General features: G+C 39.8%; 1 gene segment (V, D, J or C); it reads left to right on the forward strand.

Annotated features, from left to right (window-relative positions):
• The first annotated feature begins 4,272 nt into the window (after nt 1-4,272).
• On the forward strand, nt 4,273-18,986 carry LOC134352462 (Ig heavy chain C region, membrane-bound form-like). The segment is given in 9 exon segments: nt 4,273-4,373; nt 4,520-4,842; nt 5,925-5,976; nt 9,927-10,229; nt 14,233-14,535; nt 14,816-15,118; nt 16,034-16,363; nt 18,561-18,688; nt 18,827-18,986. Coding segments are annotated over 9 exon segments (1,797 nt in total).
• Nucleotides 18,987-23,204: the final 4,218 nt, after the last annotated feature.

A 23,204-nucleotide genomic window follows, 5' to 3' on the forward strand; every position in this document is an offset into this window, starting at 1 on the left:
TTGAAAGGAAGCATCGGAGGCATGAACAAGGTAGTGGGACGATACTGTAGCGTAGTAGTTGTCGTCAAAATGCTTCACGTTGGTAGCGGCCTGGGTTCAATTCCCGCCACTGCCTGTAAGGACTTTGCACATTCTCCCCGTGAACGCATGTTATCTTTGGAGTGCTCCAATTTCCTAACACATTCCAAGGACTTGCCGGTTGTTAGGTTAATTGGTCATTGGACATTTTCCTGTGAATAGGTTCGGGGTAAACTGGGGAATTTCTGAGCGGTGTGGGTCGAATATCTGTCAGGCCTATTTCACGCTAAATGTCAAAAAGTAAAGAAATAGATAAGCAGAGAGCGGTAGTACGTGGAAAGAGTTCCAGGGGTGGCGGTAATGGTAGATGCAGGGACACTTAATAAACTCTTAGACAGCTCATGAATCATAGAACTATGTATGAGGGCAAGTTAGATTATTCCTAGAGCAGGTCAAAATCTCACAATCTTCGGCCGAATGACCTGTGCTGTATTATATTGTCCTACAGCGATGTTGTATGAGCTAATACTTGTCCCAAGAGTATAGGCAGGTTTTGGAGACTACGTGTAGATTCAATACTGAGATATAAGGACCCTGCTAGAATAAAGTGTATGTGCTATCAGCCTGATCGAGCTTGGTTGCAGTTTGTTTCCACTGCAACTGCGAAGTCTCAGGCGACTCCTGATAGAAGGGTATAATGTTAGTGAAGGCCGTAATGGACAGAGAAAATTACACTCTTTTTTCTGTGTTTCCATATTTAGTACGAGAGTGTATACAACTAACTTTAGAGATATTTTGTTTAAGGAGTTGGGTGGGTCAAGCTTTTTTCTGTTGTTGTTGTTTCATAGATAATGATGCTAGGTGCCTTGAGAGCGCTGCCCGGGGAGTTTAATAAGTCAGTTAGGCTCTGAAGAATTTGAAGGACCACTGTCGAAGCGGTCTGCGACCCAGCGACCTAAAACATTAATTGAATTATATTTATCAGAGTTCGTCCTCCAGTCAAGTCTGTAATTGTACCTGACAATCCTTCCTTCAAATCGAGATTCGTTTTGGTACATAGGGAGTTATCTCATCGATTACAATAACGTACCTATCGAAAAATGATTTGCAATGAAATTTACACTAAGGGGAATAAATCAACGAATGCCTTTTGAACAAAAATTGATCTACAGAATACGCTTAAATTTCTGCTCATATTCCACTAAGTGTCAGTATATCTAACATAACTAATGTCCCCGTTGAAAGAACTCGTTTGATGCGTTAACTAAATCTCTCCCCACCCCTCCCTCCCCTTTCTCTCTCTCTCTCTCTCTCTCTCTCTCTCTCTCTCTCTCTCTCTCTCTCTCTCTCTCTGTCTCTCTCTTTCACACTCTAATTAACACATGGGGGAAACCATGATGAGCTGATCTCGATAAGCACCAAAAGTGCCAGCAATAGACCCAAGTTCAATAGCTGAGGGACAGATACTTAATAAATGTTTCCTCAACAGAATACAACAGAAACAACTTGAGTAAAATGCAAAATTATTCGTCAACAAGCTTCAGAGATATTTCATATTTTAATGATCATTTCTGCCCAAGAAAAAAAAAATAATAAAAGAAGGCCACACGGTAGTCTCAATACATCTTGCTCCACTACTTTGAACTTTACTAAGGACATGTTTTAAATTTCATGTTTTACAACAACACCGGTAACTATCAGCATTATTTTCCGATGAAGTACTAATATCACGAATGGCATCTTCCATAGAACAGTCAGACATGCTGTTTTCATATTTTAATCCAGGCGATTGTGTAATTCTAAAGTTACTCTCGCTGCTCCATGTTTTCGTTTAAGCCTACACACAATATATCTTTGAATATATCTTTGGTATCAGTGATACCATCCTGTTGTAAGAGTCACTCCTTATAACAATGGTCAGTGAGGCACAGACAGGTCCGTATTTACCGACATGAACCTTTATTGCTTAAAGTAAGCAGTACGTGAATTCACACAATAAATGTCGTATGTTCACACTCCGTTTCCTTGATTCTTCTGAATAGTCATAGAACACCAGAGGATTACTTGAGCAAAGGGATCTCCGCTGTCCACGCGTTCCTCGTAGTCTCGATTTACTCGCAACGTATTCCGAGTAGGGTTGCTCACACTTGCGTCAGCGATAGTAATTGTTCGAACTTATCTTAGACATTATACAGGATGCGTCCACATTTATATCGATTCTTAATCAAATCAAATATTGCATTCTAGTTTCATTGGTCATAGGTTATGTGTCTTTCCTTTAATTCCTTGTTATTGCTCTGCTTCAATCCAGCACCCATTTATTGTTCTCTTGCCATCAAAAACACTGGATGATATATGGCTCTTAGAACTCAATCAGCAACCAGTTCGAATAACTGCAAGCAAGCACCAAACCTAACATTCACACGTTTGCATGTTCTATGCAACAGAACAGTATCGTACAATGTTTTTTTTTTTTTTTGGAATTGAAATCTAGTCCAGCAGTTTACCTGGAGCACCATTGGGTCATCTTCAAAATGTTGACCAAGCCAAGCACTTCAAGCTGACAATATGGAAAATAGAGTGTTTTCACAAAATGGCCGACTTCATTACAAAGCATGTGGGAGGAACAAAGAACTGTCTGTCTGCTTCCACTGTCCTCGATTAATTCAAATTCACTGATTTCTAGACTCCAAGATAGTGCTACCGAATGAACTTTCTTCGATACATTGAGAGCAGACTATATGTTTATTTGTTTTTTTTTTCTTTTTATGCTTGAATTGATCTACAATTTATCGCTGAGGCACTGTATACGTTAGACTGAGCAGACGTTGAATCGACAGAGTTTTAGTGAAAGGAGTAAAATGTAATAAAGTCAATACATATGTATGAATAGAAACACAACAGAATGACGGAGCAATAAGTATGAGACCCCAACGTTTCAGTATTCATCCTCGGCAGCCAGAATGTCATTTATATCTGCATAACCACTTACATAATTGTAGGTCTTTCTGACTGGTTCTATCTATCTATCTATCTACCTGCCTATCTATCTATCTATCTATCTATCTATCTATCAATCAATCAATCTATCTGTATATCTATCTACCTGCCTATCTACCTATATATTTACCCATCTCCCTGTCTCTGTGCTTGTGACGATCTATGCCTGTAGTTTATTGGAAACATTTCACAGTTTGTGTTTTTTGTCAGATCCGTAGTTTTCACTATTCGCTTTTATGCAGGTTTTAGAAATATCTTAACACATCTGCAGAGCATAAAACAATCCAGGTACGTTGTTTTTTGCATGTAATTCAAAGTAGATGTTCTCGATCACTTCAACGATTTTAACTGCCATTCATACAAACAGCCAACTGCGAGAAAACATACTATGTTTTTTTTCTCGCCTAATCATTAATTTCCCGTAAACATTGACTTTCGAACCGAGGTCCGTCCATGCAGTCACTTCTGCAAGTGTTCGTGTTAGACACCCCAAGATCATTCAAATTGCATCTTTGACAATGACATTTTTAACCATTGGTGTTTATTAAGTTGCATTTAAAAGTGGACAAAACGTCTTAAGGTCTGTAGGAGGTATGAATCAAAGTATACCTTTCCAAATACCTTGCTGCGCAAAAAAAGCACAGTTGACCTGATCTATATGTTACCTAATTAAGTAAATCCAAACTCTCTTACAGTCGGGTATGAGGTATTTGCAGATTTGAGCCACATCATTAACATATAGATGAAGAAGGGAAATAACAATAAAAGAATAGCTGTTGCAATGCGTCTGCATTTGTTTCATTTTCCACACGTGGCAAATATAACAAATTAATTCGCCATCACCGATCACATACTTCGGGCATTCATATTTATCTTACTCAGAATAACTGTCAGCATCAGTAGCTCGAAATTACTGAGATATGTTCTGAACTTGAAAATCACAGTGGATTGATCTTTTTCAAAAACGTTATGCTATTCATGATCTGGAACACCGATATTTATATCAATAAGTGGGATAATAATCATGATAGCCGTGAATCGCGTGGCAGAAGACTGTTAAATGTTAAGTGTTGTCGTTGCGTTTATTTTTAATTGCTACCAGCTTTGAAGGTGTGACTCAAGCTGATTGTGCTGTGGGTGGTGTAACATCGCTTACGCAAATAGACCTCTCAGCCCACAGGCTCCGCCCACAATCGCGCCCAGGTACTTGGTTGCTTAAATATCAGCCATCGCTCCACAGTTCAAATTCCCCGCAGTCGGATGCCGTCAAGTGCTGTGCAGAGTCGCTCCGTTTGAAATCGTCAGGAGGATGAAATCGCTGCCTTTATTCGGCGTGTTCCTGACTTTATTAACCCGTGCGTAGATTGGGTTGGAAATATTTCTAACTTTCTCTGATTCAGTCAATCTTCCATTGCGTTCAGTTTTACGTTATAAATTCTAAAGACAAGATCACTGTCTGAAAATTGATTTTCAGTTTTCTTTCTTTGTATTTAACCTACAGGTGTCCATTCCGATGTCGTGTTAACTCAGCCCGCGGCGGAGACAGCCACACCCGGAGGATCAGTGAAGCTCACCTGTAAAACCAGCGGGTTTGCTCTCAGCAGCTACTATATGAGCTTGGTCCGTCAGGTCACCGGACAGGGGCTGGAATGGCTCCTTGCATACCACAGTTCTTCATACCAGTATTACGCCCCGGGGATCCGGAACAGATTCACTCCGTCCAAAGACTCCACAAACAATATGTTCACCGTTGATGTGACCCAGCTACAAACGGACGATACCGCTGTCTATTACTGTGCGAGAGACACAGTGCGGCGAACAAGAGTCTAGCCTGTACAATTACGGTGAGATGAAACACTATATTTTCTATCATAACCTATCAGTGATTAATTATTCTATTTGCAACCATAGCAGGACATAAAATATGTACACATGCTCCTCAATGATTTATTCGCAGTATCACACCTAATATCAAATGCACTGATGTGACATTTTATTCCTGTTTCTCCTCTTTGACATCAGCTGTTCATAATTGTGGAGAAGAACATTTCATTTGATCCAATGTGAACGGTGCAGGGAGAGAGAAATGATGGGTTGTATTTAAATTCGATCCTCTTTGTGAACTGTTGGATAACGTAAAATAGATTCAAAGCCTATTTCAAGAGAAACTTGCGCGTTTTAGTGTCTGCTGTTTTTTGTTACGGTCTGTCTCACTGTGCGTATATAGTGGGTACACTGTGCTGTAAACAGCGCATTTCCCGTACAAAAACCTGAACAGGTAGTCTACTGCTTTTTGACCACACCAGCACAGCAGAAGAGGTTGCCGAATGGACATTGAAATAAATCGATGTGGACATTTGTATATATATCGATAAAAAAAAAACCAACAAAATCAAAAAAATTGTCGTGATGTTACATCAAAGCGAAGTCATCTATGCATAGGATGCGAAATGACAACATTAGCGGACAAGCTGCAGATTATTTGTCGGGGTTTGTCTCACTGTGTATATATGGATGGCACAGTGTGTGCCTCCAATACAAAAACCTTCTGATCGCTAATTGTGTGCTTTAGTTGTTTTCTTTCCTTCTTTCATTCGATATTTCTGTATAAGTCTTGATGTACTTATTCTACTTGTGCACAAAACACTAATTAGTCCTAATGAACCAGCCTGGATATATTCATCATTTATCTGTCAAGAAGTCTCGTCATATTTCGGCAGCAGGTCTGAAATACAGTATTACCTTATCTTCTATCGGTTAAAAAGCTTTTTTTTTAACGAACACGTTTTCTAATCATCAAAACTGGTTTCAATTTTTTTGGATTATGAATATATGCACAATGTCGAACTTTTGTCTCTTATTCACAGAGCTGGTAATTGTGTGATGCAGACGAGGGAATATAACACTGTGACAATCTTGATTACTGGGGAGGAGGCACCATGTTGACGGTGACAACCGGTAAGAAGCAATTTTTTTTTCAAAAAGTGTTCCAACTGAAATTTAATTCCATATTTAGTTTGTGATTTTGATTACTCTTTCCTCTGATTATGTTTTGGCTTCAATTGAACTTTCGATTAATATCTCTTTGTGAAATAATTTGTGATACTGCCGCATAGAGATTGTGGAATTCAGCTTAAATACTAAACTATTCGTGATTTAGTACTCATTTGCTGAATTAAATAATAGCCTATCTCCTTTTCAACACCCCGATGCTCTCAGTTTTTTTGGAATTGCAGCTTTGATAAACCTGAACAATATATGTCCGTCCTGTTCAATGGAAGATATTCCATTTCAATCTATTTCTCCCATCTACGGAGAATAAAACAGAACACGAATGAGAGTATAATTGAACCTCGTTTATGAACATATGCATTCATTAGTGGAATTGCATTATCGACCAGTGAACCAGCTCCCAACATGGCTTGAAGAGGGGAAGTTGTTTTTTTTTCTAACCAAAAACTGCAGAACTTCAAGAATCACAGACTCGAAAATATATGCATCTATCTAAATTGATTTATCGTGGTGCTGCAGCTAGAAGTAATATCACAGTAAGAACAAAATCTTGATATTTATGAAGCGATCCATGGAATAATAATTCAAGTATTGTCGGATATTTAGCGTTATCTCAGGGAATGCGTGTTCTCGTTCCTCTCACTGCCTTGAGGCTTTTTAAGTTGTAAGACAACTTTTGTTTACAAAGACCTGGATAAAATCGATGTGCAGAACATGTTTTCGAATGGAGGAAAAACTTGTATCCGATAGTTAAAAGGCAGCATCATTGGATTTCAAATTAGACAATAAGACCATAAGATCATGAATGAGAAGTAGTTTCTTTCTGTATGAAATATGGATTCTGCGAAATCAGTTGTTATATAGGGTTGCGAGCGGCGCCTGGGAATAGTGTAACTGGGGATTATGAGGAGGTAGTAAAATGGGCTTAAAATAGCAAAATCGTTAGGCAATGCAGAAGTTATGGCCCAAATGATCTGAAACATCTGATACACCTTATGGTCATATAATCTTACTGATTAATCCGAAGCATATGTATTTGATTTTTTTTGGTTTTGTTTTTATCAGATGTAGGTAACTTGTATTGATCTATCTTTTTACCTAGAGGACAAAAAGAAACACGACAAATTGTAGTTAAAATAGCTATATTTTGAAAAGTGTAAGTTATACGGCGGAATCGTATTACTACCCATTGATTCAAACACCAGCATATATTAAGTGAATCATATATGGGAAAAAAAATCCGAGTTTCATCAACCACAAACTAGGAAAATCATTACTAATAATTTCAAATTATGTGACATGGAAACCTTAACCAATAACAAGTTGTAAACTGCAGATAAATCAGTGATATTGAATAAATAATCTTCTCAAGGTCATTGCAATGAAATTGTTTCGAAGGTTCAATTTTAAGATCTGGTCATGAGTGGAATTGTTTAATAACTGCGAGCAGTATTGTGGATTCTATTGCGGGTTTTGATCATTCGATAAGAGAAGCAGCAAGTGTTTCTACTTTATAAATTGTCACATGAGATGACCCCAAAAGCACAATTAATATATTGTTCATATGTTGTTGATTTAAATATTCCTATTTAAAATATTAGCTTAAGTATGAACATTTAAAACTGCAGAAGGTAAATGTCTAACACTGAATGAAGTATGAATTTTTTTTTAATATGTGGATCATGCAACATGGACGGAGGGAGAAACATTTTTGGTATTTCATCTTAACAATACTTTGATTGGAGGTGTGACTGAAGGGTCTTTAAGCTAAAAATTAAAGTCTATTGGATTACCAGAAATACTTCAAATATATAAGACTGGGAAATTTGAGCACTACGGCACAGAGCAGGCCATTCGGCCCACAAAATTGTGCAGACTTCTTCACCTGCTCTCCTATCAACCTAAATTGCTGTACAGCACTCGAGATTTTTCCTCTATCTATGTGGTTTCTAGTAGTTTATTAAATGTCGCTCATCTGTTTCTCCTTCCTATTTCAATTGGTAGAGTAATCCACGGACATACCACTCTGTGTGTAAACCATTACAATTCAAATCGACAAACCGAAATTTCGTCATTGACATCTGTAGGAATATCTATGCTATTCTAATACGGTGTGCCTGTGCCGACCGGAGGTGTAGTGACATCTGCACTGGACTTCGAGAGGAGTAGCTCCGGTCTCGAATCCGACAGGACTGAAAAAAACGTGTAACTGCGGCGCAGTCTGCTGTCGTGCTCTGTATGACTTGATAACGTGAACATTTGCTAACAGATTTACTTGTGCAGGATGCTTTCTGAGAAAGTTTGCAATCTTCGTAGTTCTCTGTTGCATACTGTTGCGAGAGTGTTCATTTAAATCTCACAATTGCAATCTTTGCAAACTGTGTGCCAGTTTTATAGAGATCAGATTTAGCTCGGAAACATGTTGGCGCGCGGCCAAGTGCTTAAGGCCATCTGAAGGTCGCTAGTTGGAGCCTTGGCTGAGGCAATGTGTTGTGTCCTTGAACAAGGCACTTAACCACACATTGCTCTGCGTCGAAACCGGTGCCAAGCTGTATCGGCCCTAGTGCCCTTCCGTTGGACAACATCATTGGCGTGGAGAGGGGAGACTTGCAGCATGGGTAACTGCCGGTCTTCCTTACAACCTTGCCCAGGCCTGCGCCCTGGAAAGCCTCCCAAGGCGAAAATCCACGGTCTCACGAGTCTAAGGCATGCCCATAATTAGGAAACTTTTAGCAATATTTCCTCGACTAGTATCATCCGATCGTTCCAAAAAAAATGTTTGGAAGGTTCTGAAGACATAAATAAGTGAATTTCGTGAATACTACAAATCCTTAGAGTAAACTTGTGCATAGGATTGCATTGTGTGAAATATGCAAGTTTGGAGAATGTCCTTAAAGTTAACTAATTGAGACAACGGTCATTCTGGATGAATGCTACGCTGAATTGCGTGGAATAGCACTTTAGCACTTAGCGACTTCTTTTTTATATGCCTGCATGTTTTGAAAAGATTAATATAATCAATAATACTTAGTTTATCGGAATCGAATTTAATCTTATTGTTAAAGATAAAGCTGCAGCGTGCTCCGGCGTTTCACGTCACGCCAGAAATTAGCATTGGATCAATATTATCTGCTTTGAAAATTTCAAATATATGTATATATATATGTGTGTGTGTGTGTGTGTGTGTGTGTGTGTGTGTGTATATATATATATATGTGTGTGTATGTATGTATATATGTATGTATGTATATATATATATATATATATATATAGATTTGCCGATCAGCACACGGAATTACAGGGAAGGCAAAATCGTCCCCACTCAAGGTGACGTTCTCCAATTAAATTACGACTGTTTTTCCAAATAATTTCTCACTTTCAAATGGCTGACTGACACGAAGAACATGAAGTTCTAAAATGGCAGAATCCACGATTCTTTTCTCCAAATTTGCAAGATATCTGTCTGTCCGTTCGTTGTGCTGATCATTGTGCAGGCATCGTTACAGCGGGCGTTCAGAACATCATTGTAGGAAGGAACAGAAAGGAAATGAAGTGAAAATCTGTTTTCCTCCGAGGATAACGAGACCTCGGGCCTATACAGGTGAAATTGACTTGATGCTGATACGGAGATCTTTCCTGCCGTGTTGATCAGAGAATGCTTTGAGTATTCAGTTGTGGCAAACACATCAAAGTAGGTAGATGCTATTTGTATTTCGCTATGATTGGAACAAATCTGAAAGCAATGCCGATTGTTTAGTACAATATATCGTTATGGCGGCGTCGGCAAACACAAACCTGGAAAATTATTTCCTGAGTACTAAACGTTCTATTTATTTGAGAATCGAATAAGTCAAAAACAAAACATTTAATTTATTTATGTGATCATGTTCTTTCAGCGGCAGAGTCCCAACCCACCGTCTACCCTCTCCTTTCATGTGAGCAATCCAGTGCCACTGAAACATTGACCTTCGGCTGCTTGGCAACGAATTACTCTCCGGTGGGTATCAACGTGTCCTGGACGACAGATGAAGCGACAATCACAACAGGAGTGAACACCTATCCATCTGTGTTCAACAAGAAAGGAACTTACACTCGCAGCAGCCGGTTAATTCTCACCGAGACACAAGCGAGGAGCAGCGCCATCTATTGTGTCGTTCAGCATCAAGATTCAGTCCAGAAAATTAAAATCCCATGGCGAGGTTAGTGTTGGGATAAACTGTGGGTAGAAGTCATGTAGAGAATGTAAGGTTCTAAAATAAGACAAGATATGCTTTAATTGTACTGAATGTACATTGACGTCTTCTGAAGGTTCTATTCACCAAGCCACATTCAAGCTGCAGGGTGCCTTTAGACGACCAGATACTATTTTGTAACGCACATTTAGATCCTATTTCCACAGATGTATTACAATGGGTGGCACACATTTGAAGTTCATTTATCATTATCTTAGCTCTCTTCTTACATAACACCTAGTTGTTTGAACCTCCACTGTACAGAGAGGCTTTTAACTGTGAGTTTTTTTTTTCTCAGGACAAACGTTTGCGAGCAACACAGAAAGTTCGAGAAACTCGTTATTCTTTTTTTCTCTCTCTAAAGTAATAAGAACTTTACAGAAATCGCGAAGCGCCTCGTGAATTTGAAACACTTCAAATATTTTTTTTCTCTCTGTGCAGTGTTCAAAACTAAGTGAGCATCAATAAATTTAATTACTGACACTTTCCATTTATTTCAAAAGGACACGGGATATAACACAGAGATGAGTACAGCGCAGAATAGGCCTATCTATTGCACCCATGTTTTCAACCATTTCAAGATCAATCTAACACATTCATCCCATATAGCTCTCAATTTTTATTGATGCATGAGCATTACACTCTCTAAAATGTTTCCAATGTATCTGTCTCTACAATTTGCAGGGCCTTCAAACGTTGTACTTCAGTCATTTTCCTTCTTACCTCTCACTCAACGGGAGGTAGGTTGGAGAAAAGTCTCGACCAAAGCAGATATAAGGCGCAAGTTCACTCCGCTGTCCTAAATGCTACCATTGGGAAAGATGCAGCATCTGATTAGCCCCACAATTAGTGTTAACTGAAGCCGTGAGAGCAATTGGTGATTGACATATGAGCAACTCGTCCGTCGCACGTCCTGGTTAGGCGCTCACTGAAGCCAGATTGACAATCTTTGAAGAGTATTGATAATAGCTGGTGTCAGTCCTCGTGTAAAGTCCCTGGCCAGTAGAAAGCAATCGCAAACCACTTTTGCCTTCTCTTTCAAGAAAAAAGAATCATTAGTTTGGACAATCATTCCCCATGTCATACAATACTGCTGACAATGTTGGTAATGATCCCAATCAACATTCACCATCAAAGGAATAATATTCGCTGGCCTACAATTTTCTGGTAGTACTCCTGTGACCATTGAGAACATAACAGCCACTGCCAAAAGTGTAGCTATAATAAAACAGAAAAAAAATAGTATATTTGACCCAGCTGAATTTTCAAAATTGCTTGTTAATAATGTCATAAGCAATTAAACCCTCCCAAAGATATATATCTAAAAACACTCTGTTTTCTTGCCTGTCGCATTATTTGATCATTAATTTTAAAGTGATGAAAGCAAACCAGAACAGATCTTGGTTTACTAGTATACTTCAATTTCGAAGTAAACTCCCTGTGTACCCTTTCTATAGCAGGCGGCTTTAATAAAATGCTAGGAAATAAAGTGTGGAAAAGTTTACCTAAGTAAGCAGTTAAATCTCCATCTTCAGCTCCTTCTTGCAGCCCAACAATTGGTATATTCTTTCGGCGAGACTTAGTTTCCAGGTCCATAATATTATTTTGATATCTTTCCAAACGAGTTGTAGCTTCAGACAAGTTTTGCTTAGTTATCCTCAATTCCTCTTCATGTGTAATAACTTGAGTTTCCAGGTCTTTAAGTTTTCCCAGAAATGACTTCATTACATTACTATTCTTTTCCGGTTGGACTTTAATTGATTCACTCTGATCTTTAATTGAATTCAGTGTCCGAACTATATTTTCCAGCCCACGATGGCATTTCATCAGATCATCCTTTTGTACCTTTCCTTTCCCATTACCTTTAACACTGGGTTCAGTCAAATTCTTCCCACTTCTCGTAAACATAGACATATTATTTCTCTTCAAGAATCAAAATTTTAAATTCAAAGTTTAAACTGCGGGAGAGAAAGAAAACTAATGGCAGCAAACAATTACTGCTGTTCCATTTGCAGACAGAGGCGGTCCTCCGCCAAGAATGTAGCTATATCTTCCACTGATTCCTCTTGTAAAATTGTATATACCTGTCCTTCATTGTCCTTCAGCCCATCTGATTCATGTATCCATTTTTTTTTTTTTTTTTTTTGGTTTCAGCACTGAATTTTTCAAACTTAATATTATCTGGCAGAATAGCCAGTTCTATGCTGATTTCCCATTCGCCATTGTCCACTTTACCCGTCAACACTAAAGGATTTTTTTTTATCATTATTTAAATAGGTGCTCTACCTCCTCTGGTACTGCATATATGTTTCCTATTTCATACGTGACCGGCCCTGGACTGGAATTGCTTAGCCACCTGTCATTCCTATGTGGGCAGAACGTCTTGGATTATTCGTTAATCCCACTCGGCTAGCATTCTCATGTCTCAATCTGGCACTCGTAACACCCTTCTTTAATCGTTTCCTGCCGACTTTAGAAATCTCAAGAGCCCTATCTGAACTTTACATCGAAACTCTGATGGATGTGTTCTTCATTTTGTTCACTGAATGCTCCATCGTCATATCATCCATCTTCCCTTACACATCTGTCGGTTCCTTGCTTCAATGTGACAAGCCTTCCTGAGCTCTTTTACAGATGTTCTTTAAACTACCAAGAGGTTTCCATTCGATATTTCCATGAGTATATCATTTTCCAATTTACAGAGCCAAGGTTCTTCCTGACAACATCAGACTCGACTCTCCTACGGTTCAACACTTGCATACACTGACTACTCATATTTGTCCAATGCTACTGGTCAGGGAGTCATAGTTGCAACCTATGAAATGCTTACCCAACCGGAGACTTGTCACTTGAAAAGGTTCAGCAACAGGTTCCAGACAATACGTCATCTCCTCTAGTTGACATGTCTTCTTACTATATCACCAATCTATCATGGATATATCTATCACATTCTGCTCCATCAAATTATATTATACTGGGACAGTCCCAAACCATATTAAGAACTTTCATTCGAGTGCACGACAATAAGCCCGTTACGTTTGCAAAGTTTCAAAATCTGCCTCCCATCCTACTCATGTGCTTCTGTTGCGTCCTGTGTGGGGATAATAGAATACATCCAACAGTGTGGTTGCATAATTTCTGTTCAAACCTTCTCTCACAAAATCTTAGTGAACTGTCTTTCCATGGCCTCATTCGAGACGCAGTTGTGTTAAAATCCCTCATCACCAATGCTGCTCCCCCACCTCTTTTAACTCCCTCTCTCTCCCTTTTGAAAAAAATACAGCAGCCATTTCTGCCCTTGTGGCAGATTACTCTCTGTAATTGCAACATCATCTCTTTTTCCAAGATCTGATGCATGATCTGATTATATCATACTTTTTCATGAGAATCCATTACGTTTCAACCTATTCAATAGACTATCTTTCCTCTTAGTCTCTTTACACTCTCTCTGCCCAGCCCCAGCGAACATTAGTTAACCCTACCCAACAGCTCTGAAAAAACAACCCCTATGACTTCTGGTTGAACACATCCCCTTTATACAGGACAATCTTTCCAATAAAAGATTACAGTTCTCCACATATCTGCAACCCATCCCCTGTTACACCTCTGTGGCCACCCCTTCCCCGGTAGGGACAGGAGATTATCTCTCCAAAGATAACTGAAATGTTGAATTCTCTACCCCATTGCACATTTGAAACGGCCTTCTTAAGGGCCTTGCGGGGGTGGAGTGGGGAGCCCACAATCATGGAGACGGGAAAATGCATTGTATGGACAATATTTTCAACTCTCCACAACTAAATGCCTATTTGTACTACAGCTGTTTACTAGAATATGGTGTGGCATGTGCAGATATTACGTCGGAAGAAAGAAAAATTCAATTGATTTCGTTTCTTGCTTGTGTTGTGCAATCATCGATGATTAACTGTTTCACATATTAAAACCAATTTCAAATACATTTATTTACCTCAAGTGCATCATCCAAACGTTGTTATCTCCGTGAACACCCCTGAAGATATTAAGAAGAGCAGACAAGGGACTGCAGTCTGTTCTCTGACCGACTTCCAACCGGCGGAATTCACCGTGACCTGGCTGAAAAATGGACAGCAGGTGAATTCCGGCGTCATCACCTCCCCTGCTTTTGACATGAATGGGAACTTCTCAGCGACAAGCCAGGTGACTTTCACGGCGACGGAATGGTTCGCAGGCTCTGTCTATACCTGCCAGGTTACGCACAAAGATTACATGCAAAGCCGAAATATCAGCGAAACTCCAGGTAAGAGACCTCTCCGGCGAAAGTCTACATGTCACTGTTAGTGTCGACGCCAGTCCAAAGTTAGAACTTCATTGACATTAGGACAAACACAGAACAGCATATTATTTTGTTCATAATGTAGGCATCTGATCAGTGACATTAGAGTTGTTCATAGACGCTCTCTGGGAACAGTCCAGAGACCGAGAGATCGGAAATATTCTTGCCCTATTTCAATCTCAAAAGATTAATGTTATATTTCCGATTCAGTTCTGGATTCCTAACTGATGTTCATTTTCCATAGAAACATGCGAAGCTGTACAAGTAACAATTGAACCACCACCAGTGGAGCAGGTCTTACTGGAGGCGAGGGTCACCTTAACCTGCGTCATCACTAATGCGCCTTACGGCGTCCAAGTGTCCTGGAGGCGAGGAGAGAATGTGTTGAAAACAGAGACTGCCCACCAGCAAGAAGATCCCCCCCATAGAGTGATCAGCCAACTGAATATTTCGACACAAGCTTGGCTGAGTGGGGACTTATTCGAATGCGTGGTTAGCCACGAGGAAATGCCGACACCAAAAAGAGCATACATCCGCAAGGAAAAACGTAAGCTGGGGTTGGTAACGTATGTATTTGGGGCGGGGGGCGGCACTGCTTCACTTTTTCTTTGGGTTAATCAAAACAAATGGTGGAGACCACTCAGCAGGTTGCCAATATCTGCGGAAATAGCCCGGCTGGAGAGTCTCGACATACAAAGTTGGCTTCTTACTCCTCACTGTAGACTCTGCCTGATCTGCTGACACCATCGTCGGAATATGAGCTGTTCTTCCATGCTATTCAGTCGGAGTGTAAGACGTGCAGGAAACCAGATACATCGGATGAACTTGCTGATATCCGCTTTGCTTAGCTTATCACTTCATGAATATTCAAACTCCTTTCTCCGACACCTTCCTCTTTCATCATCTCTTAGCTGTCGTTTACCACGTCGCAGGAACAATCTTCCAATGAAAGCTTTACTTAGTTTTACCCTTTGCGAATATGTTCAGTGACACATCAAGGAACTCAGAAAGTTTAATTCATCTGACCTGGATAACTGAACGATTCCCAGAGTCATAGTCATGGTCATAGTCATAGTCATAGTCATACTTCATTACTCCTGGGGGAAATTGGTTCCCCCGGGATTAATTCCCGTGTCCCAAAAGATAAAGAATGCTATCAAAGTATATGGTTAAACTGTCAGCACAGAACCAAGTGGCAGAAAGATTAACATTCATCTGAGGGGTCAAATACTCTCGTAATGCGCCCCAGGTACTTAAAAACCTGATACAGGAAAGGGATACTGTCTTCCGTGACAGCTTCTTCTTGTCCCAAAGCACAAGCTCGAATACTGAAAACAATCACAGAAGTGAAATGCTGTATACTTTTAATATTTCTGCCAAATCACCATTTCTGCTCGTCTAAACTATCACCATTTCATCTCATTTTCCCGGTATAATAATTCCTCTCCCCGTTTTTATGCAGCTGAACATCCTCAGGAACCATCCGTCTCTGTCCTCCTTCCGCCAACAAGTGAAGAGTTCACAGAGAACACCGTCATCCTCACCTGCTTAGTGAGAGGGTTCTCGCCTCGGGAGATTTTCGTCACGTGGACGGTCGATGACACGCGGGTGGATTCACGTAACTACACGAATACCGCAGTTGCGGCAGAGAACGGCAACAATTCATTCTTCATGTACAGCCTGTTGTCTGTTCGTTCGGAACAATGGTCTCGAGGTGCTTCTTTCTCCTGTGTTGTGGCACATGAAACCCTCCCGATGAAGATCATCTCAAGAACCGTTAATCGGTCCAGTGGTAAACCCAGTTTTGTCAACGTATCCCTTGTACTGTTGGATACTGTCGATTATTGTCAGTGATAATTTTACCATTTGAGTTAAATGTTTAAATAAATATCAATAAATATTTTTCCAGCAAATTTTGAACTGTCCCCAAGAGCACTTAATGTTTTCCGAAGTTTGAAAAAATAGGGCCTTAGAGGGTTTCGAGTTTTTTTAAACATGGACCCTAATACACCAGGTGTTATAAGACAAATTATACCTCCGTCAGCAGAGGATTACAATACACGTTTGAACACAATTTCTCCAGATTTAGATCCAGAGTGCTGGGACTACCTATTTCCGTTTTCTCGCGTCCCATTGAGATTCACAACGGTAGAATAGCGTCAGTCATTGCGCTTTGCAGTGAAAATCGGTCCTGGGAAAAAGTGTAACACATTTTGCAACCCGAGAGTAGCTCACAATTTTTGCACTATACAGTGACGAGTTTCCCATACATACAATAGAATGCAAAGGCACTTCTGGATTCAAAAAAAAACACACACGGTCGGAATCAGATAAATGATCATCCTGGCCTGATTATAAAGAGTACACTCAAAGGGGCGCCAAGTTCTTGAGGCGAACGTTTCCTAAAATGCTCTTTGCAACAACTGAAATATATGCACAACACGGCAGTCGCAGAATTGTGGTTTCAAGAGCAGGACAACGACGCACACCTGCACATCACTCAAATACCTCTGAACTTGGACGCAGTCACTAGCAAGCACGTAAATACATATTTATCAATAAACAGGGAGAATACTGTATTCCTAAATTGTGCATAAAAGTGAATATACGACATTGCTATGTAAGTCTGGAGCAGAGTAACCATTAACAATTCGTTTTCATGAATATATAACCAAGGTATATAAATTAAAGAAAATGGGCCAATAGTTGAGAACAAAATGTCGAGGGATCCTTTCTGGGAGGAATCTCAAGCTCGCGCATTTAATTTTCTACTGAGTAAATGTGCTCGTCTGTATCATAGTAGTAGTTGATCTGTGGAGGCAAAATATATGAAACTTAAGTAAGGATCTAGGGCAAGATTCAAGTACCAACTCGGTCAATGTAAGATCAGCTCTCTGATTAGATTAGTCTGATTGACCACTTTTCTTTTAACATGACTTTCTGGCAAGTGTAGGAGAGAGAATATGTCTATATAGGTTTCTATCATTCATTATTTCACTATCCTCTTTTATTACACATCAGTGAATGAAACTTCAGTAAAATGCAAGCATAGAAACCTTGGTTGAGACATATACATAAGTATGTTTAAGCTTACATCAGCATTAGGGTTATCGAAATCCTAATTTTAAAATTTCATTAATACAACAGATAATCGTGTCCGTAATCTCTTAATCATAACATACACACAACCAAAATTACCACATTTGTTGCAACTCAACAGATAAATTTGAGAGGAAATTCATAAATTGACAAACTGGAGGCACTATCGGTTCAGCGGACATGTCTGGAAACACGTAAACAAGGCGACCAGTAGTTGTACATGCGCACGTACAGAGAGACGTCGGTGAATAAATATAGAAGCACGCAACTCTATGAAAAAAATACCAATATTCACATTAGCCTACACTAAAATAAATACTTCAGCGCAATTCCCCACAGATGGATTTCGGACTGAGTCTTACAGCAGCAACATAAACATTTGATAGTATACATGAAATCTCACTAACTTATATTAGCAAATACATTATCCAAATCGCAATATTTTACAAATTCTCTCTAATATCTATTTTAAATCATAAAGTTTTGTCAGCCTTATTTCTTTCTCTATTTCTGCCCATGAAATTGTGTCAAAGATTTCTCAGGTGTGAATCTTGAAAACTAATATTATCAAACGTAATAAACCAATGAACCCTTGCGGACAACAACAACAGCTCACAAATAACCGGAGTTAACTCTTATACACAATGTTATACAAATACAAGAATAAGAATTTTATAAATTTAACAACTCGTGCATTTTCACTGCAATTCAGAAATCACTTTATAATTGTTGTCAGCAATTTTTGGTAATGATTACATTGAAACTGAAATTTCATGGGAAATTAATTGTGTAAATACAACTATATCGTGTTAAAATTAAGCAAAATAAGAAATAAATCAGATCTTGCAGTGGACAACAACCTGAATGCATGTCATTTCTGCTCTCGGTAGATTTTGCAGAAGACATCCGGATTGAAGACTATGGGGAAGACACAGAGAACTTATGGACGACTGCTTCCACATTCATCATCTTATTCTTCCTGAGTATTTCCTACAGCGCTGCCCTAACTTTAGTGAAGGTGAGAACATTTAGTTCACTTATCTTTTCCTGCATTTGGAGATGATGACTAAATGTCGATGACGTTAACATCTTGCGGGGGCTAAAATCTCAGGCCATTACTGCATTTGTGCCTTCTCTATTTCTCTTGTTTTCACAGGTGAAGTGATCACTCGAAAATAGGAAGGAGCGGATTTTTCTTACTGAACTATTCACATCTGCGATAACATGCAAGAATGTACCACCATTTGAAGTTAGCAAAGCCATGGACTGAATTCGTGTTTTAAAGCTGGAATGTTCATCACTGCAACTTTAATGTTATTCATTAAATCTTTATAACATGCACACATAAGTCAATTTTTTTCCATGAATTATGTCACATGTTCGGTTTCTTTAACCACGACTCTCTTCGTGTATTCTGGCATCCAGTGCACTTGTGCAACAAAAACAAAATAAATAATTTTCAGAGACAGCTCATGGATTGTTCCATTCCTTTGGCCACAGAGGAACAACACTCAATAATCACAAAATGTGCTCAACATGTTATTTTAACTTTCGCAAACATATAGAGGACTATCATTGTAGTCAGGTCTTTGGCACTAACTCCGGCTGTGTAGCTAAGTGGAAATGTGAGAGGAAAGACCAACAGTATTAGACGATTCATTGGTTCTGGGAACAGATTCGATGAACGGTCACGAAGCTTCCAAACAGTATATTGCTCTCAGGTGTCATGTCGGGGATATATTGGATCGATGACACTACATTCTTGAGGCGTGTGGGATCAGAAAGAGAGCATATATGCATTAGTAGCAGCGGCATAAATTGGATAAAGGATGTTGTTCTGAATTGAGAAGGCGGTTAACGAGAAAGGAAGTAAGCAGAGGATCTCGTGAGTAGTAATCTCCTCATTGAAGTTTGTGGAATACCCCGGTAATGGTAAGGATATAGTTATAACATAGGTAAATGCATTGCTAACGATTTGGTTCAGGGCCCAAAGTTTCAGATTCTGAATGTGAATATATGCCCAGAAACGTTGATGCTGTCGGAAGTAATGAAGAGACCTAAAATGTACCGTTGTGCACAAAAGTCGGGAACTGGAATATAACAACACATTCACTCGACCTAGTATCATAAGGCATGCTCCCTAATCCAGACAACGTCCTTGTGAATCTCCTCTGCACCCTTTCTATAGTTTCCACATCCTTCCGGTAATGAGGCGACCAGAACTGCCAAAGACCTCCTTGTGGCCTCCGGGGTCGGAATGAGCCGATAAGCAGGTAGCTTTTGGGAATTTGCCAAAATAGCATGGTTGATAACATTGGGATTTCAATTTCCCTGCTCAATAGTTTGTGTCCTTAATGTCCCTAATAATTATAGACAATTCCTTAGCACAAAAGCAGCAGATGTGGCTGAAACTATGCCATTGGAGTCTGTGACGTGGAAAATATTCGTTTTATCTCAAGTTTGCTAAGCTTGGTTTCTCAATAGCAGCTGCATTGGAAAGTTGTAAGTAAACTCGAACTATATTGCATTCTGTAACTTGTGGTTTCAAATGGAAGTCCGTCTTCAGCTTTTAAAATATAAATGGATAGCAGCTTGCAGATAGCAAAGCCCTCTTTGGAAAACGATTTTGCAAATTAGCTGTATATTTGTTGAGAGTCACTGCACTTGCTTTAAAGTATAAATAAAGTATAAGGCACTGATCTGTTTATCTTTGGTTATTTTAGACAAACAGACTCGTAAGTTTCTTCGTTCAAGCATGATCGTAGAACAAATGCGTAATATAATATCGAATACCAGCAACTGATATGTTTACAGGAGAAAATGTGTCTGAATTCAACCAAGTTAGTTTGACTGAAATATTAGTATATCGCGAATATCTATGTTCCCAAAAGATGTTTCCAAACTTGTTTGTCTGTGTCTTTGTTATATATATATATATATATATATATATATGTATGCTAAGGAATGGGACCATTGTTTTCGAAAATCGTCTTTGTTTTTTTTTCAATGTACTTTATCCTTTGTGTACTCAATCATTAAAACACAGAAACAGAGTAAACTTACAGCACAATACAGGCACTTATTGTGCTGTATCTGAAAAAAAAACAGGGCTATGGGTAAGTCTAGGTAGTTCTAAGGTAAAGACATGTTCTGCCCACAAAGCTGTGCGGAACATGTCCTCACCTTAGAACTACACAGACTTACCCATAGCCCTGTTTTTTCTCGGCTCCATGTACCTATCCAGGAATCTCTTAAAAGGCTTTATTGTTTCTGCCTCCACCAGCGCCGCAGGCAGCCCATTCCACGCCATCACCACTCTCTGCGTAACAAAACTTATCCCTGACATCCTCCTTGTACCTACTTCCAAGCACCTTAAAACTATCCCCTCTCGTTTAAGCCATTTCAACCCTGGGTAAAAGCCTCTGACGATCCACGGAATCAATGCATCTCATTACCTTGTACACATCTCTCAGTTCACCTGTCATCGTACATCGCTCCAAAGAGAAAAGGCCCAGTTCGCTCAACCTATTCTCATAAAGCATGCTCCCCAATCCAGGAAACATCCTTGTAAATCTCCTCTGCACCCGTTTCTGTAGTTTCCACTTCCTGTAGTGAAGCGAACAGAACTGAGCACAGTACTCCAAGTGGGTTCGGACCAGCGTCCTATAGAGCTGCAACATTACCTCTTGGCTCTTAAACTCAATCCCATAGTTGATGAAGGATAATGCACCGTATGCCTTCTGAACCACAGAGTCAACTTGCATAGCAGATTTGAGCATCCTATGTACTCGGACCCCAAGATTCCTATCATCCTCCTTACTGCCAAGAGTCTTACCATCAATGCTATGCTCTGCCATTATGTTTGACCAACCCAAATGAACCACCTCACACTTCACTGGGTTGGGATCCATCTCCTCAGCCCTGCTTTGCATCCTATCAATGTCCCGCTGTAAACTCTGACAGCTCTCCACACTCTCCACAGCACCCCCAACCTTTGTGTCATCAGAAAATTTACTAACCCATCCAGCCATTTTCTCATTCAGGTCACTTTTTTATAAAAATTACCAAGAGTTGTGGACCCATAACAGATACTTGAGGCACACCACTGGACACCGACCTCCATGCACAATATGACCTACCTACAACCACTCTTAGCCTTCTGTGGCAACACAGTTCTGTCTTCACACAGCAATGTCCCCTTGTATCCCATGTCTCCTTACTTTCTCAATAAGCTTTGCATGGGGTACTTTATGAAATGGCTTGCTGAAATCCATATTCACTACATCTACGGCTCTACCTTCCTCAATGTGTTTAGACACATCCTCAGAAAATTCAATCAGGCTCGTAAGGTGCGACGTCCCTTTGACAAAGCCATATTGAATATTCCTAATCGTATTATGTCTCTGCAAATGTACATAAATCCTGCCTCTCAGGATATTCTCCATCAACTTTGCAACCACTGAAGTAAGATTCACTGGCGTATAATTTCCTCGGCTAACTCTACTCGCTTTCTTGAACAAGGGAACAACTTGCGAAACCCTTCAATCCTCCAGAACCTCTCCCGTCTTCATTGATGATGCAAAGATCATCGCCAGAATCTCGGCAGTCCCCACCCTCGTTTCCCATAGTAGTCTGAGTTACATCCGTCTGGGCCCGCTGACAGCCAATTTGCTAATTTGCAAGTTATCTAGCTTAATTCCTTAATATCTACATGCTCAAGCTTTTCAGTCCACTGCAAGTCATCCCTGCAATCGCCAAGATCCTTTTCCGTATTGAATACTGAATGAAGTATTCATTACGTGCCTCTGCTGTCTCCTCAGGTTCCATACACACTTTTCCAAATTCATACTCGATTGGTCCTATGCTCTCATGTCTTATCATCTTGCTCTTCACATTCTTCTAGAATGCCTTGGGGTTTTCCTTAATACTGTCCGCAAAGGCCTTCTCAATGCCCCTTCTGGTTCCCCTAATTTAATTCTTAAGCTCCTTCTTGCTAGCCTTATAATCTTCTAGATCTCTATGATTCCCCAATATTTTAACCTCTCCTAGATCTTCTTTTCTTCTTGACTAGATTTACAACCGCCTTTGTACACCAGGGTTCCTGTATCCTACCATCCTTTCCCTGTCTTATTGGAACGTACCTTTTCAGAAGGCCACGGAAATATTCCCTGAATATTTGCCACATTTCTTCCTTACGTTTCCCTGAGATCATCTGTTTCCAATTTAGGCGTCCAAGTCCCTGCCTCATATCTAACCTCATATTTCCTCCAACTCCATTTAAACGTTTCCATAACTTGTCTCTTCCTATCACTCTCCATTGCTATAGTAAAGGAGATAGAATTGCGATCACTATCTCCAAAATGTACTCCCACTGAGAGACCTGACACATAACCGGGTTCCTTTCCCAAAAGCAGATCAAATACAGCCGTTCCTCTCGTAGGTTTACCTACATTCTGTGTTTTAAAAAAAACATCCTGATTACACGTAACCAACTCCACCGGATCAAAACAACTCACGCATTGATGATGCCAATC

This window comes from Mobula hypostoma, chromosome 10, assembly GCF_963921235.1.
Source record: "Mobula hypostoma chromosome 10, sMobHyp1.1, whole genome shotgun sequence".
NCBI classification, from domain to species: Eukaryota; Metazoa; Chordata; class Chondrichthyes; order Myliobatiformes; family Myliobatidae; genus Mobula; species Mobula hypostoma.